Raw genomic sequence first — 26883 nt, 5'->3', positions numbered from 1 at the left:
TCATGGTGCCCAAATTATGGGCAGCACTAAAAAGAAATAGGTTCCCTCAATACAATGATCAGTCACTCTGAACTACTTTGAAAAATAAAAAAAGAAGTACCACAGAACTGCCAAGTCATTGAACACAGAAAAAAAACTACATAAATCTTGTAATTGTTTACCAAAAGAGAGTACATACAGCATTACTGCAGTACCATATTGCCATTTACTTTTTGGACATCATGTGGTCTGAGTGGTCAATGCCTTTCTCGGAAAGCACTAAAATGCACATACCATGGACTTCTATTGGATATGTCTGGAGGTGGTGCTGCTTCATTCTAATCTGAACTGGCTCATAGGGTGATCCATGTTGGCTTTTCCCCTCCCCAAACCTTAACTGATAGTCTTTTCCCTATACACAAATAAGAAATGATCTCTCAAACAAAGCAAGGGCAGGGAGAAGCCAAGTAGGACAGCTCCAGTGACTCAGAGCCCCATTCCTGGACAGTTTCATAACTATTATTTCTCTGAAATGCCACAGCATGTTAGATTGAATCATACATCACTGTAATAAGGGAGCCTGTTCCTATTTCATGCTGCCTATTTCAGACACCATGAAACATAACTGTTCACTATGAAACATAACTGTTCACTTTAAATACTGATGCTAACGCAGCTAGGCTGAAAATTATGTACCAAGGGCTATTTCTAATGACAAAAGCTACCTTTTTGTTCTAAAGTCAGAAAAATGATTTGAATACCTGATGTCCTGTGAGGGCTCTCTAAGCATTAGAGAAATTCTGCTGTAATGCTGAAAACAGCCTCTCTAAAGCTGGCCATACACTTAAGGATTTGTTCACATATTCAGGTTTTTGATTGCAGTTACTGCATGCAAATTATATAAATGCTCATTCTGCTGGAAGGTATTTTACATGATTGCCCCATGAATATGCTGCTGGCTTAGAATAAATGGACTAGGCCACTAAAGTCCAACTGCATGATCCCTCTCTTCTGCGACATTTGCCATTGAAGGAGAGTTGGGAGACCACCATATATGTATTATGTGGTTCACTGATGCGTCTTACAACGGCAGGTGGGGCAATGTGTATATTTTCTGTTGAAAAAATGCACCCTTGAAGCCCCCAGATTTTGCCTTGGTTATGGACATTGGCCCAATTCACTTAGACATATTTGCATACTGGCTACCCAATGCACTTTCCATGGAAAACACACCAATAATCAACATGTATACTGCACAAAATTAAAATAAAACATGCATCGCAGTTTACAGTGTGAATTATTGTGTGAAGAATATTACCCACAGTTTTCTGTAGCATTCCAGCATAGAACACCCTTCAAAGATCTGTTTAGAAAATAAAGTGTAAACATAGCCAATAGCAGACCATTGGATTTCTGACACAGATTTACTGTTTGATATGGGTGGGGTTTACATGTAAAATAGCCACATTCAATGGAGCTAAACTGTATCTGGCTACAGGCTGCAACAGAAGATATGTGGCTTCTATTTTATTATACCGTAAGTCTGTGTCACAAATTTGCATCTGTATAAACTACAGTGTGGATTTGTATTGGAATCAATGGCATGCAGATTTTACCACAGATATTGCACACAATGGCCCTCATTTACTATTCTAAACCCGACTTCTTTTGTCGGGTTTTTTTGGCGCATCTTTGTCTGCGACATGTCGCAGATATCGTGCGCCAGTCTGCGTCACTATGCAACATTTTTTCCAGACGGACCCGATGTGGATTCTCCCAAACCCTAAAAAGGGGCGTAACCCGACATTTTTGAGCTTTCCCACGTATTTATAGAGGTTTCCAACCCGAATTTGTTGAATTGTTGTGGATTTTTTCCCGACAACTCAGAGGAGTTGGAAACCAAAACCAACAAAACCCACGTGCGACAAACAGGATGCAACATAATAATAAATACCAGGGGAAAAAAGCAGTCGGGTAAGAAAGCAAAATAGACTTACAACCCGATTTTCTAAGTAAATGAGGGCCAGAGTGAACATTCCCTAGGGCTACCTTGATCATGCAGATAAAATGAACACTCTGCCCAATCACTACTTTTTTAATCTAGGTACTTGCTATGTTGCAGATCCAAAAAAAACTACTATAATTGTAACAAGTGGTAAATAGCAATTGTAATGAGAAGGGTAAAAAAAATCACACCCTCAAAGACCTACAATCAATTCTATAACTATAAGAGTAAAAACAATTACTTACACTGCACAGCATAAGATGCAAGAACAACGGCTGAATTCAATGGGCATGGTATCCTGAAAGCAGATATACAAAATGCATTTTTATGAAGTTATATTTTACTAAATTGCATTGTTTATAATATTTTTTTCTTTTGTCTACTTTTGAGACATAACTGACTACAACCGCAAGAGAAATGGGGCCTGTACTGTATTCTTAAGGATTGAGTTTACAAAACCAACATCTAAGTCCATATAGCAATGAAATCAAAATTATTTTCAAATATCCATTATAAAGCAATGTAAACTAGGTCCACAGGTTTACAGCACATCATTTTCCTAAGACAGATTAGATACACTTTGTTTAGTTGGCCTAAGGGTAGTAAAATCAGATGCTTCCATTTGTCTTATTCTAATTTTTACAACTGATCAGGGTTGAGTAAAACCATCTTAAAAGGAATCTGTCAGCTGAAATTCACGTGCCAAACTGATGACACTGTTAGATTGCTGTTAGGGCAGGGAGATACATGGTAACTTTCACATGTCTGTCTGTGCTTTTATAATGAACAAAAAAATGCATTTATTTTCTGTGCAACCCAAACCCTTGAAGTGTTGAAAGCTGTAATGCCTGGAACCCCCCCCCCCCCCCCCCCGCTTTCTCCCGAATAGGACCATGTCTTGCTCATTGAGAAGCGTGTGTTGTCTACAGCTAGACAGCATGCGCTTCATTAATTTCAATGGGAGCGCTGAAGAGGTCTGAGTGCCCCTTTTGCAGTACCCCTTTAACTACCCCACCTATCCCTGCTCCTACTTAAAGGGGTACTCTGGTGGAAAAACATTTTTTAATCAACTGATGTCAGAAAGATAAACAGATTTGTAAATTACTTTTATTTAAAAATCTTAATCCTTGCAGTACCTATCAGCTGCTGTATGGTCCAGAGTAAGAATTTGTTTGGAATGGAAGTCGGGGGCCATGTGGGTTTACAAAGCCCCCTATGGTGCCAGAACAGTGGACCCCACCCCCCATATGTGACCCAATTTTGGAAACTACACTCCTCACAGAATTTAACCTCTTAAGGGCCAAGGACAGACCGGTACGTCCTGAGTCTGCACCTGTTCTATAATGCGGGGCCACGGCGCATCAGGCCTGACGGGTCGGGCCCGGCACCTAGCAACAGCCGAGACCGGTGTCTAATAGCGTGCGACCCTTTAGACGCGGCGTTCAAAGTTGATCGCCGCGTCTAAAGTGAAACTAAACTACCCCCGGCTAGCTCAGTGGGCTGTTTGGGATCGCAGCGGTGAAATCGTGGAATCCCGAACAGCTGTAGCACAGCATGAGGGTCCCTTACCTTGCCTCCTGCTGTCCGATCGCCGAATGACTGCTCAGTGCTTGAGATCCAGGCATGAGCAGTCAAGTGGCAGAATCATTGATCAATGGTTTCCTATGAGAAACCATTGATCAATGTAAAAGATCAGTGTGTGCAGTGTTATAGCCCCCTATGGGATCTATAACATTGCAAAAAAAAAAGTGAAAAAAATAAATAAAAAAGTGAATAAAGATCATTTAACCCCTTCCCTAATAAAAGTTTGAATCACCCCCCTTTTCCCTAAAAAAAAAAAAAGTGTAAATAAAAATAAACATATGTGGTATTGCCGTGTGCGGAAATGTCTGAATTATAAAAAATATATCTTTAACTAAACCGCACAGTCAAAGGCGTACGCGCAACAAAATTCCAAATTCCAAAATAGTGCATTTTTGGTCACTTTTTATATCATGAAAAAATGAATAAAAATCGATCAAAAAGTCTGATAAATACAATAATGGTACCGCTAAAAACTTCAGATCACGGTGCAAAAAATTAGCCCTCATAAAAAAGTTATAGGGGTCAGAAGATGACCATTTTAAATGTATACATTTTCCTGCATGTAGTTATGATTTTTTCCAGAAGTACGACAAAATCAAACCTATATAAGTAGGGTATCATTCCTACGGAATAAAGATCAGGTGTAATTTTTAAATAAAAATGTACTGCGTAGAAAAGGAAGCCCCCAAAAGTTACAAAATTGTGTTTTTTCTTCAATTTTGTCGCACAATAATTTTTTTTTCCGTTTCGTCGTAGATTTTTGGATAAAATGGCTGATGTCATTACAAAGTAGAATTGGTGGCGCAAAAAATAAGCCATCATATGGATTTTTAGGTGATAAATTGAAAGAGTTATGATTTTTTAAAGGTAAGGAGGAAAAAACAAAAATGCAAAAACGGAAAAACGCTGCGTTAAGGACTCAGCGTTTTTCAGTTTTTGTATTTTAGTTTTTCCTCCTTACCTTATCTTTATTCTGTAGGTCCATACAGTTAAAATGATTCCCTACTTATGTAGGTTTGATTTTGTCGTACTTCTGGAAAAAAATCATAACTGTATGCAGGAAAATGTATACGTTTAAAAATGTCCTTTTCAAAATTTTTCCGCATATGGGGATGTATGAGGGCTCATTTTTGTGCCATGATCTGAAGTTTTTATCGGTACCATTTTTGTTTTGATCAGACTTTTTGATCGCTTTTTATAAAATGTTTATGGTATAAAAAGTGACCAAAAATACGCTATTTTGGACTTTGGAATTTTTTTACGTGTACGCCATTGACCATGCGGTTTAATTAATGAAAGATTTTTATAGATCGAACATATACGCACACGGAGATACCACATATCTTTATATTTATTTACAAATGTTTTTTTTTTTTTATGGGAAAAGGGGGTGATTCTAACTTTTATTAGGGAAGGGGTTAAATCACATTTATAAACACTTTATTTTTTTTTTATTTTTTTGCAATGTTATAGCCATAGGTGGCTATAACAGTGCACTCACTGATTTCCTACACTGATCACTGCCATGCATTAACATGGCATTGATCAGGGTTATCGCCGCTCGACTGCTCCTGCCTGGATCTCCAGCACGGAGCAGTCATTTGGCGTTCGGACACGCAGGAGGCAGGTAGGGATCCTCCTCTTGTCCTGCAAGCTGTTCGGGATGCCGCAATTTCATGGCGGTGGTCCCGAACAACACCACTGAGCTGCCGGGATGGTTTTGGTTTCATTTGCAGTCATTCGGCGATCGGACACGCAGGAGACAGGTCCCAAACAGCCCGACTGAGCTGCCGGGATGCTTTAAGTTTCACTTCATACGCAGCGGTCAACTTTGATTGCCGCGTCTGAAGGGTTAATACCGGGCATCACCGCGATCGGTGATGTGTGGTATTAGCCGCGGGTCCAGGCCGTTGATTGCCACCGGGACCGACCCGATATGAAGCGGGGCTTACCGCATCACCCCAAGTTATATAGCTAGAGCTGGCGCAGGGCGTAAATATACGTCCTGCGTCTTTAAGGGGTAAATAAAATGTGACAAAAAAGCAGCAATTTTGGATTTTTTTTCTCTTACATTTACACCGTTCACCATACGAGATAATTAACACTATATTTTGACAGTTAGGACATTTATGTACATGGCGATACCAAATATGTTTATTCATTATTTTTCTTATGCTTTTTGAGGGTAAAATGGGACAATTTAATTAGGGGATTTTTCAAATGTTTTAACTTTTTTTTTTGAACAATTTTTTGTACACATAGGGGGCTATTTACTTCAATCAGTTTATTGCTAATACTGTTAAGTGCTATGCATAGGGCATAGCACTGATCAGTGTTACCGGCGATCTTCTGCTCTAGTCTGCACGATCTCAGACAGAGCAGAAGACCCCAGGAGACTGACAGAGGCAGGTGAGGGGACCTCCGTCCGCCATTATAGCTCTTCAGATTCCCGCGGTATTGATCACCGCATGTGAGGGGTTAATGGCGGACATCAGCTCGATCGTGGACAGCAGCCGGGACCTGCCGTGCATGATGCGAGCATCGGTCCGGTGCTCGCGGTCATGTACATGACGTAAATGTACGTCATGGTGTGATAAGTCCCACCACACCATGACGTACATTTATGTCCGTTGTTGTTAAGGAGTTAAGTGACAGTCAGGGCCAAGCCTCCAAATCGTATGCACAGGTGTGTGCTTTGAAAACACAGCTCAGCTTTCATCTGACTGGCAATCAACCAGGGACAGGGATAGGAGGGGGAGCTAGAGACATTTCAGCCCTTAGCAGGGGCTTGGGGACACCCTTTGACGCTTTGTACCAGAGAATAAAAGTATTTTTTTTAACGTCATACAAACAAGGACAGATATATGAAACGTACCATGTGTCTTTTTGTCCTTCCAGCTATCAAACAGTGTCAAAAGTTTGGAACATGAATACCAGCTGAGACATAGCTTTAAAAGCAGGCAAAGGCAACCTTTGGCACTGCAGATGTTTTGGACTATATCCCCCATAATGCTTTGCCTGCATTTTGCCTGTAGTCTACAACATCTGCAGTGCCGAAGTTTACCTAGGTCTGCTTTAAAGTCGGCATCCAGTAAAAGAAAAGAAAAAAATGACCGTACATTCTTCTAAAACCTCTCCAAAAGACCACCTCTTTAAGAAGACCAGCCCCTTATCCAGACCAGATTCTGTGACAGATTTTTGGGTTCACCATTTATTATGCATACTTGCCATTTTCTTTGAGGAAGACCACCCCCAAAAAGACCACTTTAAAAAATGTAATTTTGGATGACTGTCTCAAAGAGGTTTCATTGTATTCTCATGCTCTGTACCTTTATAATGCCTTTCTCTCAAAGTCCTCATTCTTAAAGGGGTACTCTGCCTAGACATCTTATCCCCTATCAAAAGGATAAAAAATAAGATTTCTGATCGTGAGGGGTCTGGCTGATCTCTGACCCGACACCATGTAATCCGCATGCACGGAGCAAACTCTGTGCCATGCCGGATTACGAGCAATCACGACCATCATGTCCCCTCCCATAGACATTAATGGAGGTGGGCAGTACGACCATGGCTGCTCGCAGCCTAGCACAGTCGGCCATTTGAACATAATAAATGTTCAGAATGCCAGGGTGTCGGGTCGCATATGACCCTAATTTACAGGTGTCAGTTAAACATAGATACAACAATGGACACCTCTTTAAAAGTGGAAAAATCTAGCACTAATATGAGCTCAGCAAAATATGTAGATCCCAGTTCTCTCCTCCAAAGACCACATAGTGTCATTTACAAAAATCGATGACTCCAGAAATAGAAATTCAGATCTAAAACTCAGCTACTAACGTAACCTCAAAGACTATGGTGCTGTCTCGAATTGCTATTTTGCAAAAAAAAAAATGCTAAAAAAAAAAAAACACTTTAAAGGGGTTATCTAGGGAAATACTTATTATATACTTTATATATATATCAACTGGCTCCAGAAAGTTAAACAGATTTGTAAATTACTTCTATAAAAAAAAAAAAATTAATCCTTTCAGTACTTATGAGCTGCTAAAGTTGAGTTGTTCTTTTCTGTCTAAGTGCTCTCTGATGACACGTGTCTCGGGAACCGCCCAGTTTAGAAGCAAATCCCCATAGCAAACATCTTCTACTCTGTGGAGTTCCCGAGACAAGCAGAGATGTCAGCAGAGAGCACTGTTGCCAGACAGAAAACAACAACTCAACTTCAGCAGCTGCTAATAATTGAAAGTATTAATAGAAGTAATTTACAAATCTGTTTAAATTTCTGGAGCCAGTTGATATATATATATAAAAAAAAGTTTTTTCCTGGAATACCCCTTTAACCTCTTCAGGATGCCGGGCGTATGCATACGCCCTGCATCCTGAGTCCTTAAGGATGTGGGGCATATGCATACACAGAGCCAATCATCCTTAGGGCTAGGAGCGAGGTTGCAGTGCTGCGATCTCCTCCTATCCCCTGCCATTGGTCAGAACTGATTCTGACCAATGGCAGCGCAGGACAGTGGGTTGCCACGGCAACTCCCCGTTCTGCCCACCCCCGGATGTCGAGGGGAACGTGGGGAGAAGATGGAGGCCGGTACCTGGAGGAGAAGATGCGTGGGGACCCCGGATCGTCGCTGGAGACAGGCACAGGTAGGGAAACGACGTTTGGTATAATGAAAGTGAAAGTAAAGTGATCTTTACTGTGGCAACCACTAGGAAGGCCAAACTGCAACTCCCAGCCAGCCAAAGGCTGTCTGGACATGCTGGGAGTTGTAGTTTTGCAACATCTGGAGGGTCACAGTTTGGAGACCACTGTTACAGTGGTGCCCAAACGGTAGCCCTCCAGATGTTGCCAAACTACAACTATCAGCATGCCTAGACTGCCCAGGCATGCTGGGAGTTGTAGTTCTGTAACATCTGTCCCTTCAGATTTTGCAACATAAAGTGGACATATTGTATTTGTGAATAAAAATAAAATTTATGGGGAATATCCATTTTCCTGACAAGTAGAGAGCTTCAAAGTAAAAAAAAATGCAAAATTTTTAAAATTTTCAGGAAATTTGGGGATTTTTTAAAAAAAAAGGATGCAAGTAATGCCGAAAATTTACCACCAAAATAAAGTAAAATATGTCACGAAAAAACAATCTCAGAATCAGAATATTTGGTAAAAGCGTTTTCGAGTTATTAATTCGTAAAGCGACGGTGGTCAGAATTGTGAAAAAGGGCTCAGTCCTTAAGGTGAAAAAGGGATGCGTCCTTAAGGGGTTAATACCTTCACAAACAGCAATCAGCAAAACTAAAAAGGTATGATTAAAATGGAAGAGCCGTTCGGCTATCTTCAGCTCTCCCATAGAGATATATAGAGGGGGCTTGGCAAACCCCGCTTCGGACGAGGGTCGTGACATGCCACTCTGTGGGTGAGCCGAGGCTCTGAACAGACGATCACTGGGGGCCACAGCGCCCCCCTCGCAATCTAAATCTTAGCCCCTATTCTGTTTCCGCATGGAACAGACCGCTGCAATCTGCAGATATGTTCACCGTATGGTAAAGCTGACATGTTGTGTATACTCCTCAGGTCTGTACGATTACAGCAATACTTTTAAATTACATAAACCAACTTTTTTTTTTTTTGTTAGATAAAAATGCTCTGTGTTCTCATATTTTGACAACTATAACTTTTTTTGACTTTTTATCTTAAAAGGTGTGCTCCAGAGAAGTTAAGGAAAATAAAAAATGCCCCAAAGCTACAATACCTGTTCTGTGTCCCCCTGTAGTTATCCTTGTGATTTTGCCAGCTCTTGTGGCCCCTGTTGTCTCCTGAATATTCTTATTCTTTTTTCTTGCTTGCAGCCCATACTACAATTCCAGGCCATCACCGGATATGATGTACATTTACTATCTGTGTGCATGCTGTGTTGTTGTAAACTGTACATGTCTTTTCTTTCAAACTATCCTTCTCCCCAGCAATAAACCATGATATTTTCTTAATGGCAGCAGTTAGTGATTAGATATACAGCAGGCAAAGAGCAGCGTTATGTACTGAGGAGACTTCTCTGCATGATCCTCACACAGAGAGGGGAGGGGAGCTGTGACTGTGAAGTCAGAAATCACATGGGGGGAGATTTATCAAAACCTGTCCAGAGGAAAAGTTGCCCAGTTGCCCATAGCAACCAATCAGATCGCTTCTTTAATTTTTCACAAGGCCTCTACAAAATGAAAGAAGCAATCTGATTGGTTGCTATGGGGTAACTGGGCAACTTTTCCTTTAGGGTGTGTTCCCGCAGGGCGTATACGCAGCGTATTTGACGCTGCGCAAAATTTATGGCAGCAGCGGGAAATATGCTGCGTATTCCTTGCTCACTATACACACAGGGCTTTCCGGCGGCAATCCTATGCGTGTAGTGAGTTTTGGAGGCGTGGCCGTGTGCCGGTGTGTCTGTGACGCCCTGTGTATATAGTGAGCAAGGAATACGCAGCGTATTTCCCGCTGGTGCCGTAAATTTTGTGCAGCGTCAAATACGCTGCGTATACGCCCTGTGAAAACGCACCCTAAGGGTACATTCCCTCACGATGTATTTGCTGCGTATTTGCTGCTGCGTATTTTATTTTCTCTGTTGAAGTCAATGGGTAGGAAAATACGCAGCACCAAATACGCAGCAAATACGCAGCAAAATACGCCGTGTGGGAACGTACCCTTACACAGGTTTTGATAAATCTCCCCCATGGGGTTTGTCTTCCAGGAGGGTGGGGGCTTAGTGTGAGGTTTGCACAAAGACAAGGATGATCTGAGAATTGCGTCTTTCTCTCGCTCCCTGCATGTAAGTGACAGCTGAAAGTGGGAAACTGCTGTGTATAGCTAATGAATGATATTTAGACAAAGGTTGGTGAGAGGGAAAGCATGGGCTATGGGTTTAGTTCCCAGGAGTACCCCTTTAAGAGCTGTATGAAAGCATATTTTCTGCACTTTGATATGTAGTTTTTATCGGTTCCATTTTTTATCTGTACATTTTTTATTGTTTAAAAATTTTTTATATAAATTTTTTTACTGTGATGTGAGATTTCTTTTTCTTTTTTGTTAACGCCATTCACTGCTTAACATAAGTAACATGCTTTAATAGTAAGGGCATTTCCACATGAGCATTATCTGTTTGTTTGTTTGAGTTTATACTTTTTAATTAGGGGGAGGGATTTCTTTTATATATTGTTTTATTATTTTTATCTTTTTTTTTTAAATACTTTTTTAGTCTCTTTTGATTGCTTCTATAGTATTGCAGTGTACTGTCAATTAGTGAAATAGTATCCCACATTTGCATTGCAGGGGTGCTGATCGTTACCCTGAAAGCACGGCCAACTGTCAGATAACCATATAAATGCCACATTTCTATTGATCATTCCATTTAAGTTAAATAACAGCTGTCACCCACCACAGATTGAATGGGCTCAGCTCCTGAGACCACTGATAAAACACATCTATTAAAAGGGGTACTTCAGTGGAAAACTAATTTTTTTAAATCAACTGGTGCCACAGTTACAGATTTGTAAATTACTTCTATTTAAAAATCTTAATCCTTCCAGTACTTATCAGCTGCTGTATGCTCCACAAGAAGTTGCATTTCTTTCTGGAATTCTTTTCAGTCTGACAACAGTGCTCTCTGCTGACGCCTCTATCCGCATCAGGAACTGTCCGGAGCAGGAGAGGTTTGCTATGCGGATTTGCTTCTACTCTAGACAGTTCCTGATACGGACAGAGGTGTCAACAGAGAGCACTGTGGTCAGATTGAAAAGAATTCCAGAAAGAAACAACTTCCTGTGAAGCATACGGCAAATAATTTACAAATCTGTTTAACATTCTGACACCAGTTGATTAAAAAAAAAATAATAATTTCCACTTAAGTACCCCTTTGATGAAGCACGCACACTGAATGTCAAGAAGAACCTCTCTACAGTAGAGAAGAGCCGCTCTTTAAGGCAATCAAAGAGGGTAGCTTTATTTTATTTATCTGGTACACTAAACATACTGGATAGATTCCTGAAGATGCGCCTGTCATCTTCATTGAAACTGATTTACAGCTCCCAGCAGTGCTTTCTGACTTTTATATGTAAGGACTTATCTGTATTCGCTATCTGCTTATATTTCTTTCATCTTAAAATAAGTAAAGCAAGTTAACCCCTTCCCTCTCGGGCCATTTTTCATTTTTGCACTTTTGTTTTTTTCTCCTCACCTTCTAAAAATCATAACACTTTCAATTTTCCACCTACATACTCATATAAAGGCTTGTTTTTTGTGCCACCAACTTTACTTTGTAATACCATTAATAAATTCACCACAAAATCTACGTCAAAACCAGAAAAAAATTATTTGTGGGGCAAAATTGAAAAAAAAAAAGCACCATTTTGTAAATATTGGGGGCTTCGGATTTTACGCAGTGCACTTTTCAGTACAAATGACACCATATATTTATTCTGTAGGTCCATACAGTTACAATGATACTTAATTTATATAGGTTTTATTTTATTTTACTACTTTAAAAAAATGATTATGTTTAAAATTGCCATCTTCTGACCCCTATAACTTTTTTATTTTTCCGTATACGAGGTGGTATGAGGGCTAATTTTTTGCGCCGTGTTCTGAAGTTTTTACCAGTACCTTTTTTGTTTTGATGAGACTTTTTAGGGTATACAAAGTGACCACAAATACGCAATTTTGGACTTTGGAATTTTTTTTACGTGTACGCCATTGACCATGCAGTTTAATTAGCATTATATTTTTATAGTTCAGACATTTACGCACGTGGCAATACCACATAAGACTATTTTTATGTATTTTTTACATATTTTTTTTTCATGGGAAAAAGGGGGTGATTCAAACTTTTAATAGGGAAGGGGTTAAATCACATTTATTAACTTTTTTTTTACACTTTTTTGTCCTACTTTGATTGCATATACTGAACAATGCTATGCCATAGCATAGCATTGATCAGTGTTATCTGTGCTCGACTACTCAAGCCTGGCTTGGAGCAATCAATCGACGATCGGACAACGGGAAGGAAGGTAAGTCCCTTCCCGCTATCGTCTCAGCTGTTCAGGATGCCACAATTTCCTGAACAGCCCACTGAGCTAACTGGCAACAGCAATCTCCATTTTAGACGCCACAATCAAATTTAATTGTGGAGTTTAATGGGTTAATACCGGAAATAAGCCTGAATGGAGCTGATAGCAACGGGGACCCACCGGATATGATGCACGCTCACCTGCTGAGCACGCGTCATACAGCGGGAGCCCACAGTGGACTTAAATATACATCTATTTGCAGGTAGCCGTTAATATGGAATCTCAATGGCCCATTGTACATGGTAACAGGGTTGCATGCAAGTCTAATTGAATTCTGATCCATCACACAATACTTTCAGAGAGATGCCTGATCGGTTCCAACTTTATTCTGCAGCAGAACAACAAAGAAAGACACAAGACCCAATGTACAGAATTGATGTGTTAAGATTTATAACTTACCTTCCTTCTAAGATATCATTCTTTAGCTGCAAGAAGTACAAATGTCTGGAAAAGAAAAAAAAAATCCTATAAATTTGTAAGTAAATAGAGATATTAAACAGTATATCAGAGTAATTAGACATTAATATGGCAATTTAATGTCAAATTGTAGTGAGAGAATTGATTTTAAGGCAAATTCTGCTAACAGGATGTAGTCTCATGAGTTATAAAGGCTCCTTGGCACACCAATAGTTTAGGAGTCAAAGCACAGGCTTTCTGTTCAAACTGGCCTTAACAGCTTTATTTGCAATTCAGAGGCAAAGCAATTTACATCATCCATACAAAAATATAATAAAAAAAAACCTAAGACCTCTAACCACTAAATATACACTGGAGATTAACCCCTTAAGGACCAAGCCCATTTTGGCCTTAAGGACCAGGCCAATTTTATTTTAGCATTTACATTTTTTCCTCCTCGTCTTCTAAAAATCGTAACTCTTTTATATTTTCATCCACAGACTAGTATGAGAGCTTTTTTTTTTTGGTGACCAGTTGTTCTGCGTAATTACATCACTCATTTTACCACAAAATGTATGGCGCAACAAAAAAAAATACTATTTGCGTGGGGAAAGTAAAAAGAAAACAGCAATTTTGCTAATTTTGAAAGGTTTCGGTTTCACGCTGTACAATTTACGGTAAAAATGCAGTGTACTTTATTCTGTGGGTCACTACTATTAAAATGATACCCATGATTATATACTTTTCTATTAATGTTGCGCTTAAAAAAAAAATTGCTAACTTAACAAAATTAGTATGTTTACAATTCTTCTATTTTGACGACCTATAACTTTTTCATTTTTCCGTATAAGCAGCAGTATGATGGCTCATTTTTTGCGCCATGATCTGTACTTCTTATTGATACCACATTTGTGTGTATAAAACTTTATTCATTTTATTATTTTTTTGAATAAAATGTGACAAAAAAGCAGCAACTTTGCGCTTTTTTTTTCCATTTTTTTTTTTTTACGTTCAGGCCGTTCACCGTATGTGATCAATAACATATTTTAATAGTTTGGACATTTACATATACGATCATACCAAATAGGTGTATGATTTATTTTTTTTAATTTTTTTTACACTTTGGGGGGGGGGGTAAAATGGGAAAAAAGGACATTTTACATTTTTATTGGGGGAGGGGATTTTTCACATTTTATTTGCCTTTTTTTTTTTACACTTTAATAGTCCCCACAGGGCATAGCACTGATAAGTGTTATTGGTGATCTTCTGCTCTGGTCTACTCGATCTCAGACCAGAGCAGAAGACCCGGGATGTGGCCGGAGCCAGGTGAGGGGACCTCCGGCCTCCACGCTGGATTACCAGATCCGGCAGCGCTGTGGGGGATCCGATCATCCATTTAAAGTACTGCACTGCCGCAGATGTCGTGATCTGTATTGATCACAGCATCTGAGGGGTTAATGGCGGACATCCATGCGATCGCAGATGTCCGCCATTACTGGCGGGTCCCTGGCTGCTGATAGTGCTTGCGGTCATGGCGGAGCGTAAATGTACGCCATGGTGCGTTAAGTACCCCAGCTCCATGAAGTACATTTATGTCCATTGTCGTTAAGGTGTTAAAATTAGAGAACAAATTATGAACACTTTTTCAGAAATAATGTAATCTACATATAATCATTTGAAGGATTTTTTGTAAGGGGTACACCATGTCATTAGAACAGTGTTTTATAAAAAAAAAAAAAAAAAAGTCTATCAACATAAAACCTTTATTTTACAAAAAAACTTGATAAATTGTGTGGTGCCTAGTATCCACCAGTTTGCCACACTGGATCCATATAAAACTTCCTCCACAAGGAAACAGCACCCAACACGAAGTTCAGGTATTGTGCAGGCTACAAGGTCTTTATTTGCATCAAAGCATAAAGTGCGATGTTTCGGCTAGCAAGCCTTTTTCAAGCATAGTACAAACATTCAAATGTCCATCTTAAATAGGTAACAGGGTGACATGATTGGCGGAGATCCAAATGCAATCAATGTAGTATTCATTAGTAAGCCAACCTCCTAAATCTCATTGGTTGGAAAAGTGACAGCTGTCATACATATAAACAAATGTCAGATCTCAAAGATCCCTCATGTGAAGTGTACAATAAAACAGGATGATATTATGGGGGGGACTCTATGTCCCCATTAAATATATCTGATGGTTTGTAACTCACCGCTGATGCTGTGATCTCCGAGGGGTCCACGCTCCTGGACTGTGTTTGTAAACACTGTCACTGCGGCTGTGTGGCACCTCCCTATGTGATCGCATGCATCCGGCTGTTAGTAAACCTTACGGAGTATAACTACGCACGCGCAACGATGATATGCGCTGCGCGTCCCGTTCACTGCATCAGAATAAGGAGAAAAAGAAGGAAAAAATAAATAGGGAGTAGAAAATGAGGAAAATAAAAAATAAAAATAATAAAAAAAATATATTTAAAAAAATATTGATTTTTTATATTTATTTCTATTTTTATTCTTTATTATTCTTTTTACTTTTTTTTATTATTTATTATTTTACATTTTTTCCTCATTTTCTTCTCCCTATTTATTTTTTTCCTTCTTTTTCTCCTTATTCTTCTTTGCCTCTTTAAGTTCAGAATACATTGATTACATTAGGTATATATTCCATGAACGACATGAGGTGTTAATTTTAACTATGTTTTTATATATTTTCTAGAGCTGCAAAAACTCAGTGGAATCTTAGCCTTAGAGTAATAACAAAATGGAGTGAATTAAGAAATTTGTTATTTTAAAATCGAGTGGAAATTCGGATTCGGTCAGAATAGAATTTTTTATGAAATTCGGAATTCGGATTTGTTCGATTCAATTTACTCATCTCTAATCATAATTAGAAAACAGCAATGACTGTAGCACAGAGAAAGATTGTAAGTACATTTTCTGAAGGTTACAACAGTCACCAATCAGTAGGAAGTGTACAGGCCTTTGCTTCGAATTACTTCAGCACATCTGTGGACTGACCATTTCACTAACTTGAAAGAACTGCTTTGAGCACTCTGCTCAACTTTGCACTGCTTTGAGCACTCTCTGCCTCTAATGAATGCAGAAGAGTCCAGCGCGTTTCCCGCATGGGGAGAATTAAGAGGAGAAAGCCCACAGAGATTTCAGACAGTTGAGGTGAGCGCTCACGCTCTGTAAAATGTCGGCACTTACATATGAAAGATAAGGGGCGCATGCGCTGGGACCTAAGTGTCAATCACACATTTGCTGCAGAGGAAGTTGTATAGTGCTTTTCTGTCTGACCACAGTGCTCCCTGCTGACACCTTTGTCCATGTCAGGAACTGTCCGAAGCAGGATAGATTTGCTATGGGGATTTGCTCCTGCTTTGGACAGTTCCTGACATGGACAGAGGTGTCAGCAGAGTGCACTGTGGTCAGACAGAAAAGCACTATACAACTTCCTCTGCAGCATACAGCAGCTGATAAGTACTGGAAGGATTAAGGTATTTAAATAGAAGTAATTTACAAATCTGTTTAACTTTCTGGCACCAGTTGATTAAAAAAATTGTTTTCCACCAGAGTACCCCTTTAAAGAAAATAAAAATCTGGTCTTCCCTTAGTCCATAAATTGATTGTTCATCAAGTCTGAACTTTCTCTGGGACCTCTTCTAAATCTAGCAGTTCCTTCAGGAAGTGGATTGCCCTCACATTCTGACCGTCGCGGTGCTTGCAAACACAATTCCACCACCTGCCTACAACTAAAGCACAGTCTCCTACAATTAAGAACATATTTAGAGAGATTTTATCTAGGAGTCTTATATGTTTTCTAAAGGGAGCTGGATTCTTTTATATTAAGGAAAAAAAAAAAGATAAAAACCCGGCACCATATATCAACTTGCCTAAATAAAATCATTACGAAGAATAGATATCCACTTTGGACATACAGCTGTTCATATTAAAGAGGTTTTTTAAATTGAATTTATGGGAAGCATACAAGTGATCAGGATTAAAGAGGGAGACAAATCGAACACTGTTTTCAACACCCATAATGGGCACTATAAAAAAACAAATGTTGCTCTTGCTTCTGTGGTCTTCAAGCACATTATTGTGATCATTCAGGATATCCTATGTCAATATTTCCCGGTATATTTTGAAATGACTTACAAGATTGACTTACAAGAATTTCCTTATTGCTCAAGTCAAAATATGTCAATTAAAGCAACTAAGCTACCTGACAAGGTCTACCCAATCCTCAAGTAAACACATCTGTGAGTCTCTATACTTTTTAAAGTTCCTTGGCTTAGCAAATTATTTTTGGCAATTAATATAAAACATCTTTTTAGGTTGTCTCACTTTTCACTGCTCTAGCCCACAATAAGTGTCTATTCAAGAATGAACAGCTTCTGTGGTGTAAGATCTTGGCAATTTTGTTCACAGAGACACAATATATACTATTAGAAAACTATTTGTTTTTTTTCTCTGGCAGCTTTTGCAAAACTGCCACTGCAGTTTTTGAGCCAAAGCCAGAAGTGTATTCAAAAGGAATAGGACATATAAAGGAAGGACTTACCCTATATACTCGAGTATAAGCCGACCTGAATATAAGCCGAGGCCCCTAATTTTACCCCAAAAACCCAGGAAAAGTTATTGACTCAACTATTAGCCTAGGGTGGGAAATACATCATCCCCCCATGTAATCATCCAGACCCCCGTCATCATCCCCCCCTTCATCAGTTGTAGTTTTGAAACCTCTGGAGGTCCGCAGGTTGAAGACCACTGAGAAGGGATTGACAGGCTTATATTCGAGTATATACGGTATACTTCTCCTCCCTTATGGATCCACTTCTGACTTTGGCTTAAAAACTGCAGTGGCAGATATCCAAAAACTGCCAGAAAAGAAAAACAAGTGGAAATGTAGCCTAAAAGGAGCATTTTGAGTCATGGTGCATACACACCACGTTTTGTACATACGGGTGCCGTATCCGGCGGGGGGGGGGGGGGGGGGGGGGAAGGGCAAATGGGGTGCTCCCGTAACCCGGTCGGATCAGCCCATGATTCAGTTTACTTTAATGACCCGACCGAAGTCAATCGGTGACTCCGGTCGGCTCAGTTTCGACCCGTATGCGATTTCCCGACAGGACATAAAACCTTAGTTTACTACGGTTTTAGGTCCGGTCCAAAACTGCATACAGATCAAAACTGAGCCGACCGGAGTCACCGTTTGACTCCGGTCGGGTCATTAAAGTAAATGAAGTCACAGGCTGATCTGTCCGGGGTACGGGAGCGCCCGGTTTGCCCCTCCACCCGTATGTACAAAACGTGGTGTGAATGCACCCTTATCTGGATAAAAAGAGAAATACATATTTTAGATATAAACCGTAGGGGCTACAAAAAGATGAATTCTAGTTACAAAACCACTTTCCTGTCACTTTCCTCTAATAATAAAATATAATACCTTGCAATTTGTTGTTGTAAATTTTCCACTCACATCAACCTTTCTGCATGTTCTCATGGCATCCTTCTCCCCAGCTCTCAATGACTTCCTGTCTATACATGTAATAGACACAACATCTGTGGTCAAAAGTAGTGACTCAAAAAAAGTCTGCTTTTAAAAATAATTAGTGCAAATAGATTTTGCACAAAACAAATGCAATTCTCCAATGTACTTCTACTACCTGTCTCCATCAGCATACTGATGGATTTAATGGTTTTCTACAAAATTGGGTTTAGTGTGTGGGGCCTCTATGATGCCTTTAGAATCCACACATAGGCCCAGATTTATCAAACTGTGTAAGAGAAAAAAAGGAGTGATTTTCCCACAGCAACCAATCACAGCTCAGCTTTCAATTTACCAGAGCTTGTTAGCTGAGCTGTGATTGGTGGCATATCTCTATTTTTCTCTTACACAGTTTGATAAATCTGGGCCATATTATTTAGTGGTGTTAAAAACATGCAGCTTTGCATCAGGATCTACTGTAGATCTCTGTGTGCAGATTTCATACAAGGAACTAGAAACACACCCAAAAGTTGTGAAACATTAAAAAGAGACATTTTGTATAGCTTAGCTAAACTATGTTCATGACTATGTTTCTGTATTACTTCCTAACAATATTGCTCTGATTTGTGGTGTACCATTTTATGTCTGATTATTGACCATAGCTTGTTCTTGGCCGCTAACTGTATCTGCACAGAATTGCTACAGAAATTGGACCCTGATCCTGACCACATACCATTACAGATATATGTAGAAGGGTTTTTATTTTGATTTATGTAGATATTTGTTGCAGGCATTACATGCACAGATTTACCATAAGTGTACACTCAGTAATAAAGAAATGTTAAAAGAAGGAAATGCCAAAATAGTGACAGAAATTGTATTTTTAAGATGTATTTTTGCTATTATTAGCTTTTCTGTGCGTAGGGGTTTTGTAGCTGTGCGCGCTTCACACCAGAACAGTAACAAAAAACATACACTTACTAATAAAGTATTGTGCAAAGTAGTTAACAAACATCAGTGTTTAAAAACTATTTTTGTATGTTTTTTTTTAGGTGTAGGACTACCCAAGCTCTAGGTTCAAGAGCTGCACTTGGAACAGTGACAATTAACACAGGAATACAACATAGACCCAAATCTAAGAGGCATTGTTAACGGACTGGGGTGCGCTCACGCCACGTTTTTGAAGTTTTTTTTTTTTTGCATACACAATAGCATAGTTGAGTATGTTTTTGATTGCAGCTAAATTAAACGTACTGTAAGGAAAACTGTAAAACAGCTGTAGACGAATGCTCCCTTATGCAGTGCAAGCAGGGGATCTCTCAACAACATCAAGTTCTGTTGACATCAATGGGGGAGATTTATCAAAACCTGTGCAGAGGAAAAGCTGCTCAGTTGTCCATAGCAACCAATCAAATCTCTTCTTTCACTTTTCAGAAAGCCTCTGCAAAATGAAAAAAGCAATCTGATTGGTTGCTATGGGCAACTGGTCAACTTTTCCTCTGCACAGGTTTTGATAAATCTCCCCCATAATGTCTTGAATGGCTTTGAAAAGCAATGCAATCATACATTGCATGCAAGAAGGTCTTTTCTTTTAGATTACGTTAACGATGCAGTTGCAGATTAACTTTTTTTTTTACAACAGTGGCACAAACTTCCAGAGCTGTCCTAAAACTGGGGTTGGAGTCCTTACCATAACACTGGAGGTTCCACCAAGTCAGGTTGTGTAAAGGAAGCTATCCTGCTATGGGCCTCAAAAAAGGCTACTCTCTGCCACCTTTTATGCCTCTCATTTGGGTTGTAGTCACATGGGAATTACTCTGTGCCTCCATGTGTCATCATAGCTGCTATCTCACCACTACGCAGACTGTCCTCTGGACACTATCCCTGGGCTGGTGAACCCACAACTGACTTACCCACTGATTGCTTCCAATTTTTTTTAGTCTCTCTACCACCGCACTAGCTCATCTCATAGTGCCTGCACTTAGGTCTCGCTGAACTGCACTGCTTAGGCTCACCAGGTCTTGCAGTCTCTCTCTCTCTCTCTCTCTAGCTCAATGGCTGATGTCACAAAAGGTACACTTATGCCTCGCTGCACTGCACTATTCAGGCTCTCTTAGCACCTGGCTCCAGTCCACCAGCTTGTTTTACAGCAGCTGTACAATGACCTGCTTCTAAATACTTACTCAGAAGGTCCCTCAGGCACTAAGTGCTGTTACTACCACACTTTGATCAATGACGAGATATTCAGTAGAGGTAACAGTAGGGATAAATAAACAGAACAGAAAAGAAACAGAATAAATTTATACAAGAATACCCAGGTCTGTGAGGGGGTGGAGTCTTTGTTAAAAGGTGGCTCCTGTTTACAAATGTTATTAACTATATAATATATAGCAAGATGTAAAAAAAAAAAAAAAAAAAAAAAAAAAAGACAGACGCTGGTATAAAAGGTAAAATAAAAATTTACTAAAATTGTTTTATTCATAAATAAAAAAATAATTACATATCATTGTATCATAGTCTTCTTCGTTAAAGTTTGGAGTTAACAGCTGACTTATTAGCACCATTGTCCAGTTGGTGGTTATTGGAGACTTCATAGGATATGTCTTGATGTGCGATCCATTCTTCAGACTTCTTTTCCAGAGGCAGGCATATTGCCAGGCACCTTAGAGACTCATGAAGTAGTCTATAAAAGTTTATCTACCAGTACACCACAGTTGGATGGACTACAAATTCCCCAGTTGACTTTAAAGCCACCAAAAGGTTTTTGTCTCCTTTTCCATGTGAGGATTTCCATAATCGCGCACTAAGTGCTGGAAAATACAGGCATCCCTTTATCACATCACACCAACTCTGGCTTCATTCAGTTGCAGTGCCCACTCCACTACCAAGATTGCAAAAGGTGCACTCCACAACGTGTTGTGCCAGGCTTATCAGACATTAAAGACTATCAAACAGATCCTTTTCTCACCATGGGTAGATTCACAACAGGTTGAGAAACAAAAAAGCCTTATCCAGTTCCTCAGACTGGAAGGGCAACCTGGTCCTGCAGTTCTCACTGGCCAAATTTTAACACCATAGTGCCAGTAAGTATTTACTATTACCAATGTGTTGATGTCAATGGCAACATACTTATAAGTGGCATCAGCTACCTCTATCAGGACCACATAGCACATGTGCTCATCATCGATTGCACCTATGCAGTTGGGGAAACCAACCACGTATCGTCTACTGCAACCTTTAATAAAATCTCCAGGGTCTTACTATGCATCGCAATGGCCTGCAGACACTGCCAGATGACACGTCATTCAAATTTGCGAAATCAATCAGAATATAAAATTTGGCTCGGTTTATTATATCCAATATTTTAAAAAAATAAAAAAATAAAATAAATTTCTTTATTGTGAAAACCATCCTCTCTATAGTATTTAACAACTTCACCATTTCTTTCCTAGGTAGGAGCTAGAGATGATCAATGTCCTCCATGGGCCTTCCGCAACACTGTATATGAATTTGTCAGAATTTCTAAAAATTATAAAAATAAAAATAAAACAAAATGGAAAACAGAACTATATTGTTTTTTTAATATTACTACCAGAAAAATCACAAAGTAAAAAATGAAAATGCAGACTGTTTCAACTTCTAGTACAGTTGAACCATCCTTCCTCAATGGCCCACTGGGTTTGATTCAGAAATTGTAATGTTCAAGGCAGCTCCTGTAAAGATAAAAGTGGTGAAAATACATTAAAAACTCCATTCATTCACTGTAAAATACAAGAGAACAATAATTTAGCAAAATACTGTACAATTGATTTAGGTACATACCAGACAAATTGTCCATGAATCCTATTTAGCAAGATCTTAATGAGATCTCTTGTTTCCTGACCTTGATCTTTTTCTTATGAGAAGCTCCAAAAGGTCCCCTGCCGCAGGAAATTGTTTTCTTTCATTTCTTTCCTTCTTTTAATTATTTTTCATCAATGAAAACCAATAGAGCTATGTTTCTTCTCAAATATAATCCATGCCTCAAAATCCATGTTAGAAATCTGCATAAGAATCTGCATATCAAAATGGAAATTCCACAACAAAAACCTATAGCACAGTCAGAGAATTTGTGAAACTCCCTTAAAACCGTTCTAGGATTTAAAAGGAGACAATCCTGAACATACCCTAATAATGTAATTCCTTGTTATGACACCCAATGTCTAGATTCCCTTACGTGATCCCATAACCTGAGCCTCTCCTGACACTAAAAATAACTTAAACTAGAATTAAGGTAATAGATGTAAAAATCTATTAGTTTTGTTAATTCCCTGTACATCTGAAAGCAATTTAAATGCATTTTAACCTATCATTACAGCCTCTAGTAACATGATGTATAACCAATTGCTGGCTTTTTTAACCCAATAAGGCTGCACCCAATTTTGGCTTATAGAACTGTCTGACTTTATGTGGTAATAACTTTATAATGGTTGAACCTATTCAAGTGATCATTAGAATACTTTTTTTCGTGACAAATTGTATTTCATTTTAATGGTAAATTGTGGTTGATACCTTCAGAAATCATTTCATACTTTAGCGAAAATAAAAATAAACATTTTTTGAGGGAATTGTAAAATCGTTTGAGTTTAAAGGGGAAACTCCAGTAGAATTTTTTTTGTTTCAAATCAACTGGTGCCAGAAAGTTAAACAGATTTGTAAACAACTTCCATTTAAAAAAAAATCTTAACCCTTCCAATACTTATCAGCTGCTGTATACTACAGAGAAATGTGTGAAGTTCTTTCCAGTCTGACCACAGTGCTCTTTGCCAACACCTCTGTCCTTGTCAGGAATTGTCCAGAGCAGGAGAGGTTTTCTATGGGGATATGCTTCTAATCTGGACAGTTCCTGACACGTACAGAGGTGCCAGCAGAGAGCACTGTTGTCAGACTGAAAAGAACTATACAATTTTTTCTGTGGTTTACAGCAGCTGATAAGTACTGGAAGGCCTTAGATTTTGAAATAGAAATAATTTACAAATCTCTAGAGTTCATTCACACTTACAATATGACTAATAATATCCATTTACTTTTAAAGGATGTTTGCGGACTTAGGCTAAATTCACGGCTGGGTGGTTTGTTGCACAATGGACAATCAACAGGTCCCACTGACTTTTAATGGGGCATGTTGGGTTTCTGTCTGGTGTTAGTTGTTTTGCAGGAGTTGAGTCGAGATAAAAAAATAAAAAAAGATTTTCAGAATTTTTTTTTTCCCTCTGCTTAGGTCGCACTATTTTAATAGATTCTGTGAATGGAGCACCAACATAGGTAGGAACGAGCCCTTAGAAGTTTTGCAGCAATTTTTCTTATTTTTATGAAAATTTCCCTCAAAGCATTTAAAACAGGATTTGCTGTTAAGCTTTCAGGTGATTCACCGGAATTAAAGTAAAGTGGATCCTGTGGGCTCAGCTTCTAAACCGCCGAAAACTCTGTGATATCCATGGATAAATCAGACATAGAGCTCAAAAGGGTTAGCAAATAATACATATATAGAAATCACTTGAGTGTTGTTTTCATGATCTAAACATTTGCATAAAATAAAAATATAAACTCAAAATGATAGGGGGAGAACAAAATAGAAATCAGAGTGTGAATAAATCTATAACACCGCAATGGGACCAAGACAAAAAAATTTTTACAAACATAAATACCGTATGGAAAAAGAGCCTCCAAATCAGCTAGCAAATCAGCGTGGTTTTCACAGGTGGATTTTAAAAGGAGAAATTTACCTTGGATAATAGTTTCTACATTCATCAATAAGCCTACTAAATAAGGGAGGGAGCTCTCCTTATCAATGCCACATATTTCACAACAACTAAGAAACTAAATTGGAGGAATACAATGGAGGGTGAAGTGGAACCAAAAGACCTAGCGCTGTGGATCAAGAAAATGAAACAGAACTTGAAAGCATAACATAACAATACTGCATGTATGGAATATTAGTTTTCTTCTGATAAATAGTTCTGGAAAAAGTTTTTAGGATTGAATAGAAATTTAGTATTGATCTGTAATAAAACAAAAATGCAATACCTTGTTTGATCCTGCTGAAGAGTGTTAGGGTCTGGTATAAAAAATCGTACTCTAAAGAGAAGACAACAAGGGAAGCCTCCTGGAATAAAATACAGAACAAGAAAACTGATTCATTAGTATGAAGTATAAGGTGCAAACATTACAACAATGCCAAACCAAAAAATAAGAACTGGTCTGACTCACCCTTCAGTTGTTTCCGTATTGGTTTGTTGGGTTCTAACCATCTCTGATAAAAAAAAAAAAAAAAATTAGGAAAAAAATTGGTTTGCATATTAGCAAAGCTACACTCACATCACATTGTACACATATATATAGTTAACTGCCAAATATTGTATACTTTCAGAACAGAATGTAACTAGATGCTTATACAACTGTAACCTGCTGTCATTCACTTCCATTGTTTAAAAAACAAAAGCTCTGCATACTGTATTTTGACAAGACAAAAAGTTTGTTACATTTTTCTGTCATGTAAAACAAAGAAAACAAAAACTCAGTATTAGGGTATGTTCACATGGTTATTAACAACACATGTAAATACCGTATGGAAAAAAAAGCAAAACAGCTAGCAAATCAGCTTAGTTTTCACAGGTGGATTTTAAAACCAATCTGAAAAAGAAACATGTCACTTTGTTCTTTCTGCCCTGATTATCTGCTGTTGTCATGCTGTTTTGAGCATTTTCTACTATAGTCTGGTCGTTTTTACTATTAGAGTTTTTTTTTATGCTTCTTTTGCCTTTGTGAAAATACCCTTACTATCATAATATAAATTTGGTATTCCAATTTCTGCTTCTGCTGTCAGCTATTATTTATTATTATTGACTGAACAGCTTGGGCCCAGTAACACATGTAAATGTGAAACTCATTATTAACTGAGTGTCTGAATGCTATATATGTGTGACAAAATGATCTTGCTTAAAGCACTTCATTGTTAAGGTATGAACATGAATCACTGTGGTAAAAAATCATGCATAGCTTTGTGTTGTACTAAATAGTCACCTGGCTGTTACCAGTTGTGATCATGCCCCTACACTGTTTAAACTATCCAATAAAAACTGACAATATCACATAGTGTAGAACACAACCCCAACTGATAACACCTAGTTAGATATTAAGTGACACATTTCTAGTAAGAATAATAGACGAATGGTGTAACACAACATTCTAAGAAATGATGTTCCAGAATTGTTAGTTAATAGGGAACACAAGTATTTACTAAAATTCTGTTAAAGTAAAAAAACAAAAAAAAAAAAAAACATAATGCTATAATTCTTTGCTGGGTTTGGTTTTTACAGCATTTTTTTTACTTTGCATTAAAAATGAAACACTACTTTGCTCTTCAGGTCAGTACAATTCTATCAGTACCAAATTTATGTCATTTTATCAAGTTTTACTACTCTGACAAGTTTTTTTGAATTTTTGTCGTCTTAAGGTCGCTACGATCACAACAATCCCCAATTTGTATAGTTTACATTATGCTTTGCTTCTTACAAATATTACAAAACAAAAAAAATTGCTTTAAAAGGGAACCAATAAGCAGATTTTAGAATATATATAACGCTTGGCAATGCGTTATATATGCTAAAATCATTATCCTCACCATCCCCGGGGGACATTTGTTTGATATTAAGTTACAAAGTCCCCCCCGGCCACCCGGCAAGTAGTCCCCTGGGCTGGGAATTCTATTTACCAGCACCCGTTGTTCCGCATTGCTCCGGCCGTGGCCCCGCCCCGACGGCTTGAATGACGGCTCGCGTCACCGCTCTGCTTCATCTGCTTAGGGAACAGAGAGATGACGCGAGCCGTCATTCAAGCCATAGGGGCGGGGGGGACTTTATAACTTAACATCTTCACCATCCCTGGGGCACAAACATCCGCCAGGGATGGTGAGGAGAATGATTTTAGCATATATATAACGCAATGCCAAGTGTTATATATGCTAAAATCTGTTGATTGGTTCCGTTTAAGTCTGATGTGTCTCTAGGGGATTGTCTAGTCTTTTCAATGGTTGCATTTTTCCCTTTTAGGCTCCTAATAGTGTTGATTTTTTTTATTCCTGTGTGTTTCATTTTTACTACGACTTTCTAATGATCGTATTCCTGCTTCCCCTGCAATGGGCACATTTTTTGTTAACTATTTTGTTAATAACAATAAACATTTTGCAAATAAAAAATAGCTTTAAATTGCCAAATTTTGACCTCTATATTTTTTTGTAGTTTCCAGTATATTAAACTGTGTTACAGCTAAT

At 38.6% G+C, this 26883-nt stretch overlaps 1 protein-coding gene across 15 annotated transcripts in view; it reads right to left on the bottom strand.

Annotated features, from left to right (window-relative positions):
• PTPN3 (protein tyrosine phosphatase non-receptor type 3) overlaps positions 1-26883 on the bottom strand; it is a 258163-nt gene that overhangs the window by 103500 nt on the left and 127780 nt on the right. For 7 of the 15 annotated variants that reach the window (XM_056520780.1, XM_056520786.1, XM_056520784.1 and 4 more), the window contains 4 exons: positions 24822-24864; positions 24639-24717; positions 13079-13123; positions 2230-2282 (listed from right to left, as the gene is read on the bottom strand). In XM_056520780.1, the coding sequence (XP_056376755.1) occupies positions 2230-2282; positions 13079-13123; positions 24639-24717; positions 24822-24864 (220 nt within the window). Of the gene's footprint in view, positions 1-2229; positions 2283-13078; positions 13124-18530; positions 18647-19826; positions 19846-20262; positions 20316-20485; positions 20604-24638; positions 24718-24821; positions 24865-26883 lie in introns of those variants that run through there. The other 8 variants (XM_056520789.1, XM_056520788.1, XM_056520790.1 and 5 more) reach the window with 8 other exon arrangements.

Source organism: Hyla sarda, chromosome 5 (assembly GCF_029499605.1).
Source record: "Hyla sarda isolate aHylSar1 chromosome 5, aHylSar1.hap1, whole genome shotgun sequence".
In the NCBI taxonomy this organism is placed as follows: domain Eukaryota; kingdom Metazoa; phylum Chordata; class Amphibia; order Anura; family Hylidae; genus Hyla; species Hyla sarda.
This window is presented reverse-complemented; position numbering and strand designations above follow the sequence as displayed.